The sequence below is a fragment of the Bombina bombina genome, chromosome 2 (assembly GCF_027579735.1).
Source record: "Bombina bombina isolate aBomBom1 chromosome 2, aBomBom1.pri, whole genome shotgun sequence".
NCBI classification, from domain to species: Eukaryota; Metazoa; Chordata; class Amphibia; order Anura; family Bombinatoridae; genus Bombina; species Bombina bombina.
Genome location: NC_069500.1, coordinates 773,186,317 through 773,206,520, shown reverse-complemented (window position 1 = coordinate 773,206,520; position 20,204 = coordinate 773,186,317). Strand labels below are relative to the sequence as shown.

The following is a 20,204-nucleotide window of genomic DNA, read 5'->3' as shown; positions in this document are numbered from 1 at the left end:
GTTTCTATCATGTCACCTCTTTGCCTTCTCTCCTCTAAACTATACATATTTAAGCAATAGAGTCTTTCTTTGTACATTTTTTATTTAAGACCATGTACCATTTTAGTAGCCCTCCTTTGGACAGTTTCTAGTTTATTTATAGCATTCTGGAGATATAATCAGCACATCCACTGAGATAAACTGTATCTTGATATTGTTTTGCTAATGATAGCCTGCTATTTGTGCAGACGGTAACAAAGTATGTGCAAAATTACTACTGTGTCATTCCTGAGATAATGTCATTCCTGTGGCTATTCCTGTTTTTGGTTAGTAACATTTTACAAAGATCTGTTGTGTCCAATAAATCAGCAAGGAATTAAATAAGGAAGTAAACTACAGATGTGAGTTTACTCATATATAAGGATTCTTATTTTATTCTATACAGGGAGTGCAGAATTATTAGGCAAATGAGTATTTTGACCACATCATCCTCTTTATGCATGTTGTCTTACTCCAAGCTGTATAGGCTCGAAAGTCTACTACCAATTAAGCATATTAGGTGATGTGCATCTCTGTAATGAGAAGGGGTGTGGTCTAATGACATCAACACCCTATATCAGGTGTGCATAATTATTAGGCAACTTCCTTTCCTTTGGCAAAATGGGTCAAAAGAAGGACTTGACAGGCTCAGAAAAGTCAAAAATAGTGAGATATCTTGCAGAGGGATGCAGCACTCTTAAAATTGCAAAGCTTCTGAAGCGTGATCATCGAACAATCAAGCGTTTCATTCAAAATAGTCAACAGGGTCGCAAGAAGCGTGTGGAAAAACCAAGGCGCAAAATAACTGCCCATGAACTGAGAAAAGTCAAGCGTGCAGCTGCCAAGATGCCACTTGCCACCAGTTTGGCCATATTTCAGAGCTGCAACATCACTGGAGTGCCCAAAAGCACAAGGTGTGCAATACTCAGAGACATGGCCAAGGTAATAAAGGCTGAAAGACGACCACCACTGAACAAGACACACAAGCTGAAACGTCAAGACTGGGCCAAGAAATATCTCAAGACTGATTTTTCTAAGGTTTTATGGACTGATGAAAAGAGAGTGAGTCTTGATGGGCCAGATGGATGGGCCCGTGGCTGGATTGGTAAAGGGCAGAGAGCTCCAGTCCGACTCAGACGCCAGCAAGGTGGAGGTGGAGTACTGGTTTGGGCTGGTATCATCAATGATGAGCTTGTGGGGCCTTTTCGGGTTGAGGATGGAGTCAAGCTCAACTCCCAGTCCTACTGCCAGTTTCTGGAAGACACCTTCTTCAAGCAGTGGTACAGGAAGAAGTCTGCATCCTTCAAGAAAAACATGATTTTCATGCAGGACAATGCTCCATCACACGCGTCCAAGTACTCCACAGAGTGGCTGGCAAGAAAGGGTATAAAAGAAGAAAATCTAATGACATGGCCTCCTTGTTCACCTGATCTGAACCCCATTGAGAACCTGTGGTCCATCATCAAATGTGAGATTTACAAGGAGGGAAAACAGTACACCTCTCTGAACAGTGTCTGGGAGGCTGTGGTTGCTGCTGCACGCAATGTTGATGGTGAACAGATCAAAACACTGACAGAATCCATGGATGGCAGGCTTTTGAGTGTCCTTGCAAAGAAAGGTGGCTATATTGGTCACTGATTTGTTTTTGTTTTGTTTTTGAATGTCAGAAATGTATATTTGTGAATGTTGAGATCTTATATTGGTTTCACTGGTAAAAATAAATAATTGAAATGGGTATATATTTGTTTTTTGTTAAGTTGCCTAATAATTATGCACAGTAATAGTCACCTGCACACACAGATATCCCCCTAAAATAGCTATAACTAAAAACAAACTAAAAACTACTTCCAAAACTATTCAGCTTTGATATTAATGAGTTTTTTGGGTTCATTGAGAACATGGTTGTTGTTCAATAATAAAATTAATCCTCAAAAATACAACTTGCCTAATAATTCTGCACTCCCTGTAGTATAATGTTCTCACCGTCCATTAGTCAGTCTCCTCTTTTGTACCGAATAACAGTGTTTTAGAAATAAATCCACAGAATAAATGCAACCTACTGGGCTAGTGGGGTAACCTATATTTTTACTTTGTTGTTTATCTCTTTCATTTAACTTAATGTTTATATTCACAGAATAAATGCAACCTACTGGGCTAGTGGGGTAACCTATATTTTTACTTTGTTGTTTATCTCTTTCATTTAACTTAATGTTTATATTATTAACGCTGAGGCGTACAGGGGCACGTATACGCGCCCCTGTACGCCTCAGCTCGCCTGTGGTGGGGCGAAATTACCCGCAGGTATTCGCCATGGCACACAAGCGCAATTTTGCGCTCGTGTGCAATCCCGCCCCCTGCCCGCGCACAGCCAATCACGCGCGGGCAGGAGCTGTCAATCTCCTTGGTCGGACTCGACCGAGGAGATTGAATTTCGCCACAATAGAGGTGGCGAAGATGTTAGGAAAGCATCGGTCTGGTGACCGCTGCTTGAGAAATCACGGCGAGCAAGTTCTTGAGAGAACTTGCAGCCGTAGAGGCTTGATAAATCGAGCCCATAGTGTCTGTAATACAAATCACAATCATTAAGAAGGAAAGATACATAACTTATATAGCAGTGATACCAAATATTTATTCTTTGTATTTTTACACAATACAGCAATATGTACAAAAGAAAATAACAACGGCATTTTCACAGACAAGTGTCCATGAGTTAAAACTGAAAGACAAAACGTCTTCAAGACCAGTAATGTTTGAATATAGGGAATGTTCTAAGCTTCCCCTCTCTATATTTACTAAAGGGAATTTAAAAATTCTCAGGAGGGGCACATTGGCCTTAATTCATTAATGGAACATTGCACACTAGATTTTTCTTTGCATAAATTTTTTGTAGATGATCCATTTATATAGCCCATCTGGTAGTGTTTCTGTAAAAATGTATAGTTTTGCTTTTTTAAATAACATTGTGCTGATTTTCAGACTCCTAACCAAGCCCCAAAGTTTTAGATGTATACGGATGCCTACAGATTCTTGCTGCTCCTGTTTAATGGGTATTTTCATATGCTGGGGGAGTGTCTGCTTTTCAAGCTTTTTTAGCCCATTTCAGTGGGTGTCCCAGCCTAACCTCATCAGCAGTTCTAAATTTAGAGCTTCTATGCAAGTTTTAAATGGTTTTATAATGGATATTTAGATCAGTATCTATGCATATTATTCTTTATAGTAGTATCTACTACAGTTATATGAAAATTGGTGTATTATGCACATTTAAAATTCACTTGTGAAACTAATATATTATGGAAAAAAAGCTGTAACATACAACTGTTCTCTTCTCACTTTACAGAACAAGTTCCACTGTGAATGATAACATCATGAAAAGAGTCCTTCAAAACATTACAGAATAAACTATTTCAATTGTTAACCCCCCTGTTTCATGTGATAGCCATCGACCAATCATAGACATACACATATACACTGTGAACTATTGCACATGCTCATTAGGAGCTGGGGCCTCAGAAAGTGTGCATATAAGAGACTGCACATTTTGATAATGGTAATAAATTGGAAAGTCTTTTAATATGACATTCTCAATCTGAATCGCAAAAGTTTAATTTTGACTTTATTGTCCTTTTGAAACAGGAAAAAAAAGACACTGTCTAGAAAAGTCCACTCTAACGTATGCGCAAACAAAAACTTTGAAGCAGTAAAACAGAAATGAAAGAAAAGTAAAAATGAAACAGCCTCATAAGCTTTGAAATATACATGACAGTGAGACAAGGGTAATATATTCTTCATGAATTCCACATAACTGCTTGAGGTTCCCAAACACACACCCAGTACGCCCACTGTCAGCCGCTGGCTCTCTCTGCAAGGTAATCAAGATGCTTCTCCTTCTATCCAGTGAGACTTGTATCTTCTCTATTTCCTGAGGGTTTTGTCCATACTGTGTATATATCAAACGTTTTCCTTTAAACCCATAAGGGGCTCTGCTCCCCTATATTTATTTAAATCATTACAGGAATTATTCTAATTAGTATTACAATTTTTTTAAATTAAAAAAGTATATTTGCACTTTTATATAAAAAAAAATTAAGATTTTAATCAACTATGAATAATCTAAAATAAGAACTAAATTTAGCTAATAATTTGTTCACTAACTAATAATATGCTGTAACATTATTAAGTATCAATAGACATAATGCTCTATGACATTGTTGGACTTTAGCTTTCTCATTCTCTACCCAAGTTAGGTTTTCTTTTCATGTTAAGTAATTGAGTAAGACTTGGTTTTGTCAGACATGACTATTGATAAGTAAAAATATTGAGTCATTTTCAGCGTAGTGGTTTTTATGAATGTTTGGAAATATAACCCTCATCCTCTCTTCTCCGTTGGTGCTTCTGAATTAAACACTGCAGAAACAAAAGTTAAAGAGTATCAGTTAACATATATCTTTACTTAACAACACATTTAATATAAAAATAGAAATCATTTTTGAAAGATAAATTCATTTGATATGTTTTCAGTGGAACCAAGTCATTAATGTTGACAATTTGTATATTTCTTATTAAAGGTTTATAGACATACAATATGTTCAATTTATGCATAATCTGTAATCTACACTGTCAGACAAAAGGGTACGGTTGGGGTCCGTTTGTGAACAATTAGGGTACAACTGCTGTGGTTGTACCCTCAATGGATTATAATTACACCTTAAGGAACTAATATTTACCATTTAGTGGTAAATAAGGTACAAATATGTTTCCAACTGTCAAAGGGTCCATGTCTGTACCATTTAATCCCCCCAAAAAGGTACAATCACTTGTGTGACTAAAAGGTTGAGGGGGATAGGTGGTTTAAGGCTGTCAAACCCTGCAAGTCCATATAATGTGTGCACCTCAATTATTGATTGAACACATAACTGCCAGTCACCAAAAATGAATTCAACAAATATGTTGTACAACAAAATAATTAATGTTCAATGGTTGTTGGTAATATGGAAGAGGTGGGCAAAGCAACAAAAAATACTTAATAACCCATATCTTTAATGATTACTGTGTTGCTGGTTCTAAATAGCAAACAAGCACATTTTAATGTTTTTATTTAGAGCATCAATATGATAACTCTTAAAGATAAAGAAATGTATTAAACTAAAATTACAAAGACATTTTTTCGTTTTAAACTCTATAACATAAACAAGAGCTAATCTGTTTTTAAAAAAATACAATAAAATTGTAACCATTCCTCAGTCACATACATGGACATTGTGTAACACGCCACAGCGCCATCTATTGGTTGAAAGTTCCTTGACATGTGTAATACAGCTTCATCTATCGGTAGAAGGTTCATCACCAAAATGTGTATTGGGGAAATAGACTAATTTGCATATATTTTGCATAGAGTGACAATTCAATGTATGGTTGTAAGTTTTATCGTTTATCCCTCCCCTGAATCTCCCTTCTTTTCGTTAGAGTTACATTTTTATTATTATGTTGTTTTCTATATGTTTTCTATATATTTATGTTTTATGAGTCATTTCACCCTAAGTTAAATGGGGTGTTGTTAGAGTCTAGTACAGAGTGAAATAAAACATGTTGAGTTGCTCCTTTTGGAACTGGTTGTTTATTCTGGTTCTTTCAGGAAATTCTGTGGCAATCTTAGGACCTGCTGTTTGGCTACAATAACCAAACTTATAAAACTGCAGTGTGGCTATTGTAATACTGTCTGAAAAGTACACATATAATAAATGTTATATAATAAATTTGATGGAACAGAATTTTAATATGCTGTGTTAAATACAATTTTGCCATCATGAGGTACAAAGGGCTTGTCATTGGGACAGTACCCTTAAAAGACCAAATTTGCAACATTTTTAAGGGTACATTATGGTACCATAGCACTGAGGTCCAATCTAGTCACCAAAGGTACATATTTGCATTTGAAAGGTACAATCTGCAAGGGTACTAATTTGTACCCATGTTAAAGGGTACAGCGCGTGTTTACCTTTGAGGGTACTGCCCCAGTGACAAGCTGTTGTACAATTTTTGCAATTTTTTTCTGACAGTGTATCTATCTATCTATCATCTATCTGTCTATCAGTCTATCATCAATTTAACTATCTTCTGTATATATTTCTAGCTTGACATATACTTAAGAATACATACCTACAGTAAATATATATTTAAGGAAAACTTAAAAGACTATATTGATCCGACTAGTCATCATAGTCATTATATATTCAATTATACAGTGGTATCATAATTCAGAAGTTTATTATAGGTTTAGGAAAATATTTTGAATACGTAGTGCCAGAATCTCACATTTTAGAATAGTAATTTCTCCTATTGCCATTTGAATTTTCTTATTTGTATTAGTCAAATCCTAATAATAGTTTGCCTTGAGTTACTTGTATATGATTCCATTAGAATTTGAGCATTTTCCCCACACCACTTTGTCAGTTCCATTCCATTTAGAGCTATGCTCTGCATATAAAAAAAGAATGAAATACTAGTTTCAGACTAGACATTAATAAACATAGAATTAATAAAATGGCAAGACTAAGATACATGCACTATAAAGAATTTGTAAGATCCATCCATTAAATCTTTGTACTTAAATAAAAAAATAATACGGATTACAGAGACAGCACTTTTATAAGACACTACATCACTGCACAAGATAAATCTAACCTTGATATATAGTTGTATATAAGTCATTGCTCAAAAACATCCTTATCACCAAAGACAACACTAACTCAGTGACAAAAGGTTTTAATCCATAAAGCCTGAAATCAAAATGCTGCCTCAAGCCGGTAATATTTATAATATGTTACTTGACAAAAATATTTTCCTGACTTTTATCGTTATGGAACAGAACTACAATGTGAATTAGTTTATTATATTTAGTTTGTAAGATCAAGTAATATTTGAGTTTGGTCCTTTCTTGCATTAAATCCTTTACATACTGGTACTTACTATATTTTTAGGTCAAGGCTTGTGTTTGACTCTGCAATAACATATAGGGCAGATTATGAGTGGAGCGCAAATTGACGCTTCAGCTTGAATGTTAACTGCGCTAGAAGTAAGCTTTTTGCACTTGTCGCGTTACACTCGTATTATGAGTTGAAAGTAAACTGTTTTAGCTCTTGCACTAACCCAACAAGAGCAAAAAGCAGAAGTTAGAATATTGAGTGCGCGTTCACGTATTCCACCCATAGAAGTCAATGGAGAAAAAAAGTTGAAAAAAACAACACCCCACTCTCGCGCAAACCCAATTGCATATTCTCATTTGTACTAACCCAACATGAAAATATGAATATTTCACATTCCAATGTTCTTCACATAGCAGAATATGTTCTATTTATTCATAAATACATATTTCTACATATATATATGATGGTATTTTGGTACATCATATATCTACACCTATATATAAAAATGATCATATATATATATATATATATATATATATATATATATATATATACATATATATACAAAGGAATATCTATTTAAAAATACATAGAATTTATTCTGCTATGTGCAGAACATTGGAATGCCAAATATTTACAGTAAATACATAGTTAAACATTTTATTAAAAATTAATATTGCATAAATATGATTTTACATGTTTTCATCTACTTAATTGCAAAGGGCTCCAATTCACTTGAATATATGTCTATATATGTGTACATATGTTTTTATGTGTTTATATGTGTATATATGTCTGTAAATACATATATACTCATATAAATACATAAATACATATGTACACATATATAGATACATACATATATATATATATATACACAAACATATACATCTTTAGACATGTACAGTATATATGAATGCATCTTTATATTAAAGCCCTTTGCCTGCCTTTTTTTCTAACACCTTAGACCTCCTATCTTTGAGCCTTTAGAACTTTTGTATGCAATATTTTTTTATAATATTTATTTTTATTAGATGGTGTTATTATGAATGTAACTATACGTTGTAATATATTTTTTAAGTGTTTTGTGACACTTTTATGTTTTGTAAAACAGTTAACTAGAGCTCTTAAGTTGCAGGAATCATTCTAGCATAAATCATTTTCCTTCTTCTCTGCGTTTTTTTTCGGATACTCGTTCACAGCTCCTAGATGCGAACATCAATGCCCAACCATGTGTTTATATTCATCATGAACGCAGCAGCAAAGTTATGTGCAAGTTGCTTGTGATTGGATGGAAGAACCGTTATAGAATTGTGCATAAAATCTTTGCGAGGCGTTTGGTGATCATTTCCTTTGGGAGAAGGTGGCAAAATATTTAAAATTTTAAACAAAATACTCTCAGCTGAGAAAAGTGGTCCAGGATAAAAGAGCATTTTAGTATATTTCATACCACCATTTTTCCACCAAATGCGATCATTGCGTAGCACCACCCTGATTCCCCCTTTTCCTGTAGTGTAGTATCACATCCCTCCCTCTTTCAAAATCTATTTTCTGTAGTGCAGGGTTACACCCTTCCCTCTACTTTCAAAAATGTATTTTCTGTAGCATAGGGTCTCACCCCTCCCTCCCCCCTCTGCCGATGGGTTGTCCACCTGCCTCACACTTTCCCTACCACAACTCCCACTGGCACCAACGGAGATCATTACAGACTTTGACAAAGACAGTGTCACTGTGTGTAACGATCTTGCAATCTGGTTTCATGGTAATGGAGCACTAATCGTGCTTCATTACCATATGAAGGCAGATGCTGAAAGCCCACAAGCAGCAAGTCAAGTGACAACCAGCATTATGGATGTAGATCTACGTTATGCAGTATGATGGGCTATTTGCCACATGATGTAGATCTATGTCGATATGGGCAAAGGGGTTAAAACAATTACTTATACTTGATCCATTTAGTAGAGTTTATCTCATCCTGCTGCATTCTACAAAATGACTGCTTAAATCATGTAGAACCAAGTTTAAATATGGTCTCTGACTGATCCCAACAAAGACATATTAAACATATTTAAAGTGAATGTAAATTTTGATGCTAAAGTGCCTGGTTTTTAAAAATTCGATTAAAAACAGGGGCACTTTAATTCATCAAAATTTACATTTCTGTTAAGATAAAGTAACAAGAAAGAGGCGCCAATGGTGCAGAATTTACATTTCACTCGTGTTGTGAAAAAAAAACTTACCTTTTACTTTTGACAGCAGCTCCAGCTTCCTCCACCCGTTGCAAAGCCTCTTCCTGGGTCTAAAATGAGGAATCCGGCTTCCTCCAATCACGGCATTGAATCAGACACTGATTCCCCTGGGGGGAAACTGTGATTGGAGGATGACCTATCCATCATTTCTAACATCAGAAATGGCTTGCAACGACCGGAGGAAGCTGGAGCTGTTGTCAAGTTTAAAAGATACGTTTTTTTCAACAACAGGAGTGAAATGTAAATTTTGTTGAATTAAAGTGCCCCTGTTTTTAATAGAATTTTTAAAAACCGGGCATTGTAGCATCAAAATTTACATTCACTTTAAGTTTTTTTTTAATGTGTATTTATAATATTCTTAAAATATTTATTTTGTAAGAAAGTATTACACCATGCAGTGCATATATGCCAATATATATTATTCATGTATAAAAATAATTCTTATTCCCTTTAAAAAAATAATGACTCTAAGACATGTTTACAGGTTACATTTTAATAAAAGATATAAAATTAACTCATGGTCTTTTTTAACTGGTTAATCATAAACATCAACAAAAACACTGTTTAGATGTACAAATTAAACTTTTTTTTGTCACTGCTACTGTATTAAACTTACCTCTAGTTTGATTTCAGGCGCGTCTGTATTATCCAGGTGTTCAATCCTGCATAGAGATTAAGAAAAAAAAGATTATAATATTACAAAAATTATTAACCTAATTCAACCACTTGAAAAAAATGAGATTAGCTCTATATTTAGGATTTTTTTCTGCGTATGAGGGTAATAATAAAAATTCAGAGCTTTCCAAAGGAATGTAGGGCACAAGATGGAAACGGAGGAGAGTGACAGCAATGGGAGAAAGAGCTATGTCCATAGGAAGACAACAAAAGGGACTTACATGAGGGAACATAAAGAACCTTTGGAGAGGTATTTTCAAAGGGGGTAGAGAGACCCCTTTGGGAAGAGAAAAAATGGACTTGGTAGTGTAAAAGAGCATTAGAATTTACCATACAAGACTTCTGGCTTTCTTTTCCGTGGCATTCCAATCCATTAGAAGCACTGTGATTATTACTTAATTAATCAATGAATTTATTGTCAGACTAAATTACTAGTATGATAATAACAGGGACATTTAGTATTCTTATGCTTAGATTAAGTAAACAAATTAGAATGATAAGAAACAGGCATTTCTTAAAGGTTAAAATTACAATGTAGTTAATTTTTAAAAGGGCATTTTAGAATGTGCTATAGTTTTTGTTTTGTAAAAGTTGCATACTTCTGCCTTTAATAAACCAAAACTTAGCAGAAATAGTACTGACAACTAAGGGCTAAAATACGAGTGGCGCAAAGACTTTTTGCGTGCATCGGGTTCCAATCGTATTACAGGTTAAATTGCGCGTGAGCAAAAACCCGACGCGCGCAAAGAGCCTAACTTCGAATATCGCAAACACTTTAATGTTTAACGTTAAATGTTCTCTCACCATGTATTTCCCCCTATCTTTATCTCCCTCTGTTCTTTCCTAATCTACATAAGCTGCACTGATTTGCAATATCTTTAAAGGGGCAGTCAACACAAAAATTGTTATCTTTTAAAAAGATAGATAATGCCTTTACTACCCATTCATCAGCTTTGCACAACCAACGTGGTTATATTAATATACTTTATAATCTTTAAACCTCTAAATTTCTGTCTGTTCCTAAGCCACTAAAGACAGTCCCCTGATCACATGGTTGTTTATTAGCTTTTCACAACAGGGGAGTGCTAGTTCATGTAAGCCATATAGATAACATTGTGTTCATGCCCACAAACAACAAATTAAAAGTCATGTGATCAGGGGGCTGTCAGAAGAGGATTAGATACAAGGTAATCATAGAGGTCAAAAGTATATTAATATAACCAAGTTTTCTGTGCAAAACTGGGGAATGGGTAATAAAGGGATTATTTATCTTTTTAAACAATAAAACAATTTGAGTTGACTGTCCCTTTTACTGTTTTTAAATAACATGTACTACATATGTTACTGGGTTATAAATGGCAAAACAATCTAAATCAGGATTTTTTGGGGGCCTTCATTGATTCCTACATCGGGGCCCTGAGGCTTCTAGTTACACCATTATTTATATATGTATATTTATGTATCATTATGTTTAAGCTCTTTGCAGCCCTTTTTTTTATAACACCTGAGACCTCATATTTTTAAACCCTTATGACTTTATAATATAATTTTTTTAAATAATTTTTATTATATAAATACATATTTTATTATATATAAAATATGTATTTCTTTCATGTAATTAGCAAGAGTCCATGAGCTAGTGACGTATGGGATATACATTCCTACCAGGAGGGGCAAAGTTTCCCAAACCTCAAAATGCCTATAAATACACCCCTCACCACACCCACAAATCAGTTTTACAAACTTTGCCTCCTGTGGAGGTGGTGAAGTCTTTGATTCATCATGCTTATGTCGAGTCGGGTAAAACTCCGCCTCAAAGGATTACAGCTCATTCTACTAGGTCAGTTTCTACTTCCTGGGTGTTTAGGAATGAAGCTTCGGTTGATCAGATTTGTAAAGCAGCAACTTGGTCTTCTTTGCATACTTTTACTAAATTCTACCATTTTGATGTGTTTTCTTCTTCTTAAGCAGTTTTTGGTAGAAAAGTACTTCAGGCAGCTGTTTCAGTTTGATTCTTCTGCTTATAATTTCAGTTTTTTTCATTATAAGATTTAAACTTTGTTTTGGGTGTGGATTATTTTCAGCGGAATTGGCTGTCTTTATTTTTTCCCTCCCTCTCTAGTGACTCTTGCGTGGAAGATCCACATCTTGGGTATTCATTATCCCATACGTCACTAGCTCATGGACTCTTGCTAATTACATGAAAGAAAACATAATTTATGTAAGAACTTACCTGATAAATTCATTTCTTTCATATTAGCAAGAGTCCATGAGGCCCACCCTTTTTTTGTGGTGGTTATGATTTTTTTGTATAAAGCACAATTATTCCAATTCCTTATTTTTTTATGCTTTCACACTTTTTTCTTATCACCCCACTTCTTGGCTATTCGTTAAACTGATTTGTGGGTGTGGTGAGGGGTGTATTTATAGGCATTTTGAGGTTTGGGAAACTTTGCCCCTCCTGGTAGGAATGTATATCCCATACGTCACTAGCTCATGGACCCTTGCTAATATGAAAGAAATGAATTTATCAGGTAAGTTCTTACATAAATTATGTTTTTTGATGTGTTTTGTGCAACCTTTTTGTCTTGCTTAAAAGTTAACAATAGCTCTGAAGTTGCGCTAACCCGACTAGCGTAAATCACAATTGAGCTCACACGGTCGCATTAACTTGCAATACGAGCACTCTTTCCATCATGTGCAAAAAGTCGATATCACTTGCGCGTAACAATTAGCGTAGCACTCATAATCTAGACCTAAATATTAAGTGTAATTAGAATTATTTTTTTCCCCATTTTTTGATTCTCTTGGTATTCTTTGTTGAAAGGTATACCTAAGTAGGCTCAGGAGCAGAGATAGCTGTTTATTGGTGGCTATGCACATATACCCCTTGCCATTGGCTCAACAGGTGTGTTTTGCAAGTTCCCAGAAGTGCTCTGAGGCTGACTAACTATTTTTGTATTCTTTTTAGAAGTTAAACGTAGTTATATCTTAGCAGCAGTTCAATAAATGTTTTAATACATTAGAACATTTTCTTTTTGCTATTTTATGTCCCTTAAGAAAAAAAAAATCAGTTCACTTTACAAATAGGAGGGTTTTTTATATTGTTTTTGTTTTAAATGAGAATAAAAGTTGCTTTCATCTGGTCTTTTGTTCAAAATAGAACACACAAAAATTGAAAGGAACATTGGAAATATTTTTTTAGATATATGCACAGACCTTAAAGGAACAGTAAAGTCATAATTAGACATTCATAATTTAGACAAAGCATACCATTTTAAACAACTTTCCAATTTCCTTTATTATTTAATTTAATCTCTTCTCTTGTTATCCTTTGCTAATAGGTTTATCTAGGTAAGCTCAGGAACAGCAAAGAACATAGGTTCTAGCTGATGATTGGTGGCTGCATATATATATATATATATATATATATATATATATTTATATATTTATATACTGATTGCCATTGGCTCACCAATGTGTTCAGTTAGAAACCAGTAGTGCATTGCTGCTCCTTAAACAAATGATACCAAGAGAATGAAGCAAATTTGATAATAGAAACTGGAAAGTTGTTTAAAATTGTATGTTCTACCTAAATCATGAAAGAACATTTTTGGGTTTCATGTCCTTTAAAATATGATTGCATGCCCATGCTCAGAGGTGCATTAATATAAACCATGGCATGAGGGTAAGGATTTTTTAAATTAATTAGTAATGAAATAAATGAATTTACTTTTTACAGATTCCTTACTATACTTAATTTGGTATTTGTATTAAAGCTTCCATTATAAGAGGCTTAATAAAATGATATTACCAGTGCGCACACACTTTGTTTACCTAAGAAATATTTTATATCAATGCCTCACAAACGAGTTTATGGGGAACATAAATCAGAAATTCAAAACAGCTCTAGTGAGGGAGAAGCAATATTTCACAGAAACACTAATTCATAAATTTATCTCACAAAAGGTACATTTTTCTCTCATGAAGAAAAATTAATATTTTTTTCTATTGATCCCATTTGTTTTAGTTGATTTTTTAGTTTTCCTTTTCATTATTTTTTCTCTCTCTTCGAAAAATTCCATATCAAAAGTTAATAAACATGGCAATGCTGAAATTAAACAAATCAATTACACTATATTATATTACGTCTGAGCTGTTTCCACCCCGTACTTAAACATTATGGGCTAGATTACATGGGGAGCGCTAAATTATTGCGCACCCGCAAACAGGCATATTTGCCTGTTTGCAGGCACGCAATAAATAACCAGCCAAGCAGTTTTGGGGCTTTAAAGTTGGCGAGTGTGGGGTGTTAGAAAAAGTGCCTTTACATTGCGGTCTATTTGAACTGTGTGTTCCCAGTCAATATATATGTATATGCTTATATAAATATATATTTATGTGCTAATATGTGTATATACACAAATTAACACATAATGATATATGTATATAAGCATATATTGTACATATATATTTAAAAATTCTGCAATTGCTGCGCGACTTAACCCCTTTGCTGCACTTAGGTTCTGATGACGTCTCATTGGTTCTGATGCCGTCTCAGATTAGCGTGTGCTGGTATTACAAATTGGTATTACAAACTGCCCCCCCCAGCTTACTGCACATGGTTGTCATCCACAATTAAAGGACATTAAATACAGTAGAATTGCATAATTAACAAGTTCATAATAAAAAGACAATGCAATAAACCTGAATTTCAAATAAGCAATAGATTATAATTTTTTCTGACAAATTAATTTTTTCTCCATTGGCTGTCCCTCGGTTTCATGTGACAGTCATCAGCCAATCACAGACTATTATACGTATACACTGTGCACATGCTCAGTAGTGGCTGGTGCCTCAAAAAGTGTGCGTATAAAAAGAATGTGCAAAATTTGATAATGTAATTAAATTGGAAAGTCTCTTTCTGAATCATGAAGGTTTGATTTTAACACTACTGTTTTCGCTATTTACTGTTTGCTAGGATTAGATATGTAACACTTATATAAAATATTTTAATGTTTTTTCTAATTAGTTCTATTTTCCTAATATTTTTTACTCACTGCATATCTGTCACCAGACCCCCCTGTGTGTCTTTTTTCTGATGGTGATGTTTTGCACTGTCACACAATCAGAAGTTAAGCCACACGGCTCGCTATTTTCTCCGTGACTTCTATGAAATCAGTTGTGCAATCGTACTAATATCTATGTATAGAGCGGGTGAGCTGCTTTATACGTCACTACAATAAAGGGGAAAAAATACAAGGGGGAGGAGTGAAAAACACGTAACAGAAAGAAAGACTTTATATTTAATATGATATCACATTTATAAAAACAAGTAATGCAGAGGTTTAGTTCTATATTACATTTAGGATATACTGGTAAGTTTACAACATTTTTAATTCACCATCACTTTAAGCAGTTAAATTATGTTATGTTATAATATAATATATTATAGAGTAGGGGAGTCCCAAAAATGAATTATGAAAAAACACATTAAAAAAAGAGTTGATGACAGGTGTTATAGGTTTAAAAGAAGATTATTTATTTATAAGTGTAAAATCTAAAAAAGCTAAGTTCACATTGATATCACTTTAAAACAAGATTGATTTTATTTAAAGGAGAATACACAATTGAAACTTAAGTTTCATCTGCACAAAGTTTCACGCATATCATTTTACATTTATCCAGTAATTTTTGTCCAAATTGTATCAAAGTGCAGCACACAATACATTGTATTTTTTAGATTCTATTTAAAGGAGAACACACAACTAAAACTTAAGTTTCATCTGTACAAAATTTTTATTTATTTAGCAATTTTTGTACACATTTTTTGTACACCTTTTGTAAATACAAATCAACTATATTTGCACCCTCTGCAGCTTTCTTAGGTATATAAATTTGCATTATACTTTGTTGCATTATTTTATAATTAGAAATGAAAATGTTATATGGCCCAAACTTGTACTATTTGACTTTAAAGTACTAAATGCTTTGTACAATCAAAACCCTGGACTGTCATTCAAGGAGACACTTATAGATATTTAAAAGACATTCTAGTGTGAAAATAAATTGGTTTATTTAATAAAACCATGTTGACACCCCCATTCTGCTCAAGATGAGGATAACGCCACTGATTGGAGCATATAAATGTATGCTTGTACCTAATTTGCTCAATGTCTGAATCCTCATCTTAAGGGGCAAAGGAGCAGATATTTAACCCCTTTTGCATTGGGTTAAACAAATAAAAAAAAGAAAGAAAACATCTTAACAATTTAGAATTTTATTTCTACACCAGAATATCCCTTTAAGTGTCCAGTGATAGAACTGCACACACCGCTCACCTTGCTTTTGGCTTACCGAAGACATCATGCAGTGCAGGAGCTCTACTTTTTTGCTCTCCAGATCACTTGTGGTCCTATTCAGAGTCTGTATACTTTTCTTCAGTCTTCTGTCCATCTCATCGATCTCAGCTCTAAGCAATTCCTTCTCATTGTAGGCTGCCTTTATCTCAGAGTTCCACTTGTTCTGCATGTTATCTTTGTCTTGAGCACACTGTGCCAGTTCCTTTTCAGTCCTGCTCTTGCTGATGTTTAGTAAATTGTTCTCCAGGATGGTGGCGCTGACATGCTGCTTCAGATTCATCAGTCTTTCATCAATTCGCTTCTCTGTTTCTATATTCAAATACTTACAGCTTCCACAATTGGTGAATTGCTTGAAACGCGTCTCAAAATTTTCTTTTTGCTGCTGTAGCTCGGCCTTAAACTTTTCATCTATTGAGGTGCATGTACTCTTAAACAAATCCACCTGAGCTTTCAGAACATTAGCCTCTTCCTGTAGGGCTATTTTATCTACTTGGTATTTGTCTCTATCAGAACTTGCCTGGCGCTCTCGAGATTTTATAAGATCCATGTTTGTGGTGCAGTTTTCCTTATAGTTTTTATACTCGGTGTCCAGGAACTTATTATTCTGCTGCAACAATTTCTTTTCATCTGATTGTTGAGAAAAATAATAAATGTGAGATATAAGATGTTATTGAATGTGCAAAGAAAATTATATTTTAGCAGTTATCCACATGGAATGGACAGGGCTGTGTGGAACTATAGGACCTACAATAAGCAGAAGTATAAGTGATTTTATGAATAGTTACAAGTTACATGGAGAAAAATAAATGTGGTACAGATTAAGAATTAAATAGCTATTATATGTAAAAAAGGGAGTTCTCATTAAACTGTGTAGGCAGCTTTTTATGGGGTCTTCTCTTTTAGCAGCTGCTTCTGTCTGGTCACTTTTTGGGAGAGGCACATTTTAGTTGCATAAGTAAAATGAAAAGTCATGGAAAATGTCATTAAAATGTGGCCCTGTTTATATGGATCAATATGTATAAATATAGGGAGGGATTATGGAGCAATATGGGCAATTACCTAGATTGTTTCATGGAGCAATATGGTAAGATATAGGAAATGTTATATTGGTCACAAAGGCGTGTTCACAGATTGTAGCCCCCAAGACACCCATGGGTTCCCCCCACTTACAACCATCTACTGCCACTTAAAATTTAGCCTGGTGCAGCTGGAACCTTTACTAGGTCCGCACAGCTGGGGACTTCAAATCCCAGGATGTCATGTGAGCAAAGAGAGAGAGGTCCGGTCTGGTGCAATAGCACCTTTCTCAATGTCCTTCTATATCTCATTGTGCCCCTGCTAGTTTCCTCCTCCTTACTGCCTTGACCCTTCCAGTGAAAGCCGTTCTCTGAGCCACATATTACTAATTTGGTAAATAAATTCAGTTATAGTGATACACCCCATCCAAAATTTCCTAGATGTTTCAAGAACTTGGAGGCTAGTGGGCAGTGGCCACAAACAGATGGTGGAGACTTGGGTGGGCAGAGTTGGGACAGGCCATGGGCAAGGACAGGATAGTTTTGTTGAAGAAACCAGGACATTTGCCCCGAAGGTTGAAGCTGTGGAAAGAACAGTAGTGTAGAGGGCTCAAACTGTGACAATCCTGCAATATGCAGGAAGTTTGTAACGCTGGTGTTATATGTATTAATGGGGACAGTTAATGGGATAGTTATATTAATTAATATTGGAAGATTGTTAAATTAATCATTATAGGGAGTTATATGGATGGTTACATGATGAGTGATTGCATGTAAAGATATATAGATTAACTGGGGAGTTATTAGGTAGAGGTAATAAACGTATCAATAGTGAGAGTTGTATAGATGGTTATTTTATACTTTAAGATGAGATGGGGAGCATTATATATAGCAATTGGAGTTATAGGTAGGGTTATATGGCATGCTATATAAAAAACCCTGGAACATAATATAAAGGGATATATGTAGTCTAAGAACGAGCTATAGGTAGAGTTATATGGAGTAGAAACATAAATAGCTTCCTTTTAAACAACATTTAACACCTCTTTTTTCTGTAAACATTGTGCATAACTACCATTGATAAAGCAGGCACCAGGGCCCAAGTGCTGGGGGAACATAGCAGGCGGTCTTTACATAGGAGTGTGATTTTGTGATTATTATTTGTGTATAGATACTCATAATTATACTGCACATCACACTCATCATTATACAGTACAGAACATTCACTATTAGTGCATAGATATTCCGTCCTTATAGCACAACATATTCATCAGAGTATACATATATATATATATATATATATATATATATATATATATATATATATATACAGAGCAGTGAACTAATCAGGGTATAGTGCATAGAACCTCACATCATTATTCAGCACAGTGTGCTCACTGCCAGTGGATAAAGACACAGTATCATCATAAAGTGCAGCAGGCTCATTATTCTCAAATTCATTATACAGAGAAGCGTGTATATTATTAATATTTCCTAGGGGGGGGGGCACAAAAACACAACAGGGCCCTCTGTTGAGTAGGTTCGCTACTGCTAGTGAGACCAAAAGCAAATGATGTAACTTGCAGATGCTGCAAATAAAATAGCTAGTAATGGTAATTTGCAGCATATAGAAAACCTGGGTATAACAGATTTTTCTTTCTAGGGAGCGTGGGACCGAGCACAATTTTTACACAGGAACAAAAGGTGTTTAATATTCATTTTAAAGGAAATAATAGTCACTATGTAGCTGAACGTTTAAAAAAAAAAAAAAACAACACAACAAAATAACTTACTATATGCATGGCTATTGTGTGCTTGTATTTGGAAGGTAATACAAATCACCAGACACAGCTATACTTTATGTAGCAAGGTAATGAACATTAAAGGGATGTGAAACCTAAACATTTTCTTTTGTGATTTACACAGAGCATGCAATTTATAAAAAGTTTCCAATCTACTTCTATAATCAAATTTGCTTTGTTCTAATGGTATTCTTTGTTGAAGAGATACCTAGGAAGGCATCTGGGGCACTACATGATAGGAAATAGCGCTGCGGCTGCCCTCAAGTGCTCTTGCAGTTGTACATTCTTACAAACTGCTGCCATATAGTGCTCCAGAAATGGGCCAGCTCCTAAGTTTACCTCCCTGCTTTTCAACAAACGATACCAAGAAAACAAAGAAAATTGATAATAGAAGTATCTCACTCATGAAAAATGTTGGATTTCATAATTCTTTCAAATTAAACTATCCATCAGGCATATGTGTTTTTTTTAACAGTACAAGAACATCCATTTTACAAAAAAGGGGGGCTTAAATGTCTCTTTAAGCCTGAAGGGATATGAAACCCAAAAATGTTGTTTTATGATTCAGACAGATCATACAATTAAAAAAAGTTTCCAATTAACTTCTCTTATCAAATGTGCTTCATTCCCATGATATTCTTTGTTAAAGAGATACCTAGATAGGTGTTTGAAGCACTACATGGTAGGAAATAGTGCTGCCATTTAGTTCTCTTGCATATGGACTACATTATTGCAAAACTGCTGCTACATAGTGCTCCAGAAAGGTTCTGGCTCGCAAGCTTACATCCCCAACAAAAGATACCAAGAGAACGAAGATCGCATGCTCTATCTGAATCATGAAAGAAAAATGTTTAGTTTCTTAGACCTTTTAAAATAAGTATTATTTTTAACAAGCTCATGCTGCATAGATACCAGAATTAATTTCTAATAAAACAAGCACAGCATTGAATGGCAGTGTACTCTATATTCTACTGGTGAAAGTAAACTAGAGTTTAGCTAAGGGACACATGAAAATCCAACAGATGCACAGATCCAATCACTGGCTATAAATCACTTAGTGTAACAATAGAAAATATAATTTGTGTTATATTGTCATATGTTTGTGTGTTTATTATCCCTTTTTGTGTTATTTTCAAACTAAAGATTGGAACAAAACTAA

At 34.6% G+C, this 20,204-nt stretch overlaps 1 protein-coding gene across 2 annotated transcripts in view; it reads right to left on the bottom strand.

The window, feature by feature from the left end:
• Positions 1 to 3,881: 3,881 nt before the first annotated feature.
• The window catches only part of PLVAP (plasmalemma vesicle associated protein), a 28,580-nt gene continuing 12,257 nt past the window's right edge, over positions 3,882 to 20,204 (bottom strand). Inside the window, exons 3-5 of one of the 2 annotated variants that reach the window (XM_053700700.1) lie at positions 16,207 to 16,854; positions 9,807 to 9,852; positions 3,882 to 4,422 (exon numbers count right to left, since the gene is read on the bottom strand). In XM_053700700.1, the coding sequence (XP_053556675.1) occupies positions 9,809 to 9,852; positions 16,207 to 16,854 (692 nt within the window). In that variant the 3' untranslated portion in view covers positions 3,882 to 4,422; positions 9,807 to 9,808. Of the gene's footprint in view, positions 4,423 to 9,806; positions 9,853 to 16,206; positions 16,855 to 20,204 lie in introns of those variants that run through there. The other variant, XM_053700701.1, reaches the window with a different exon arrangement.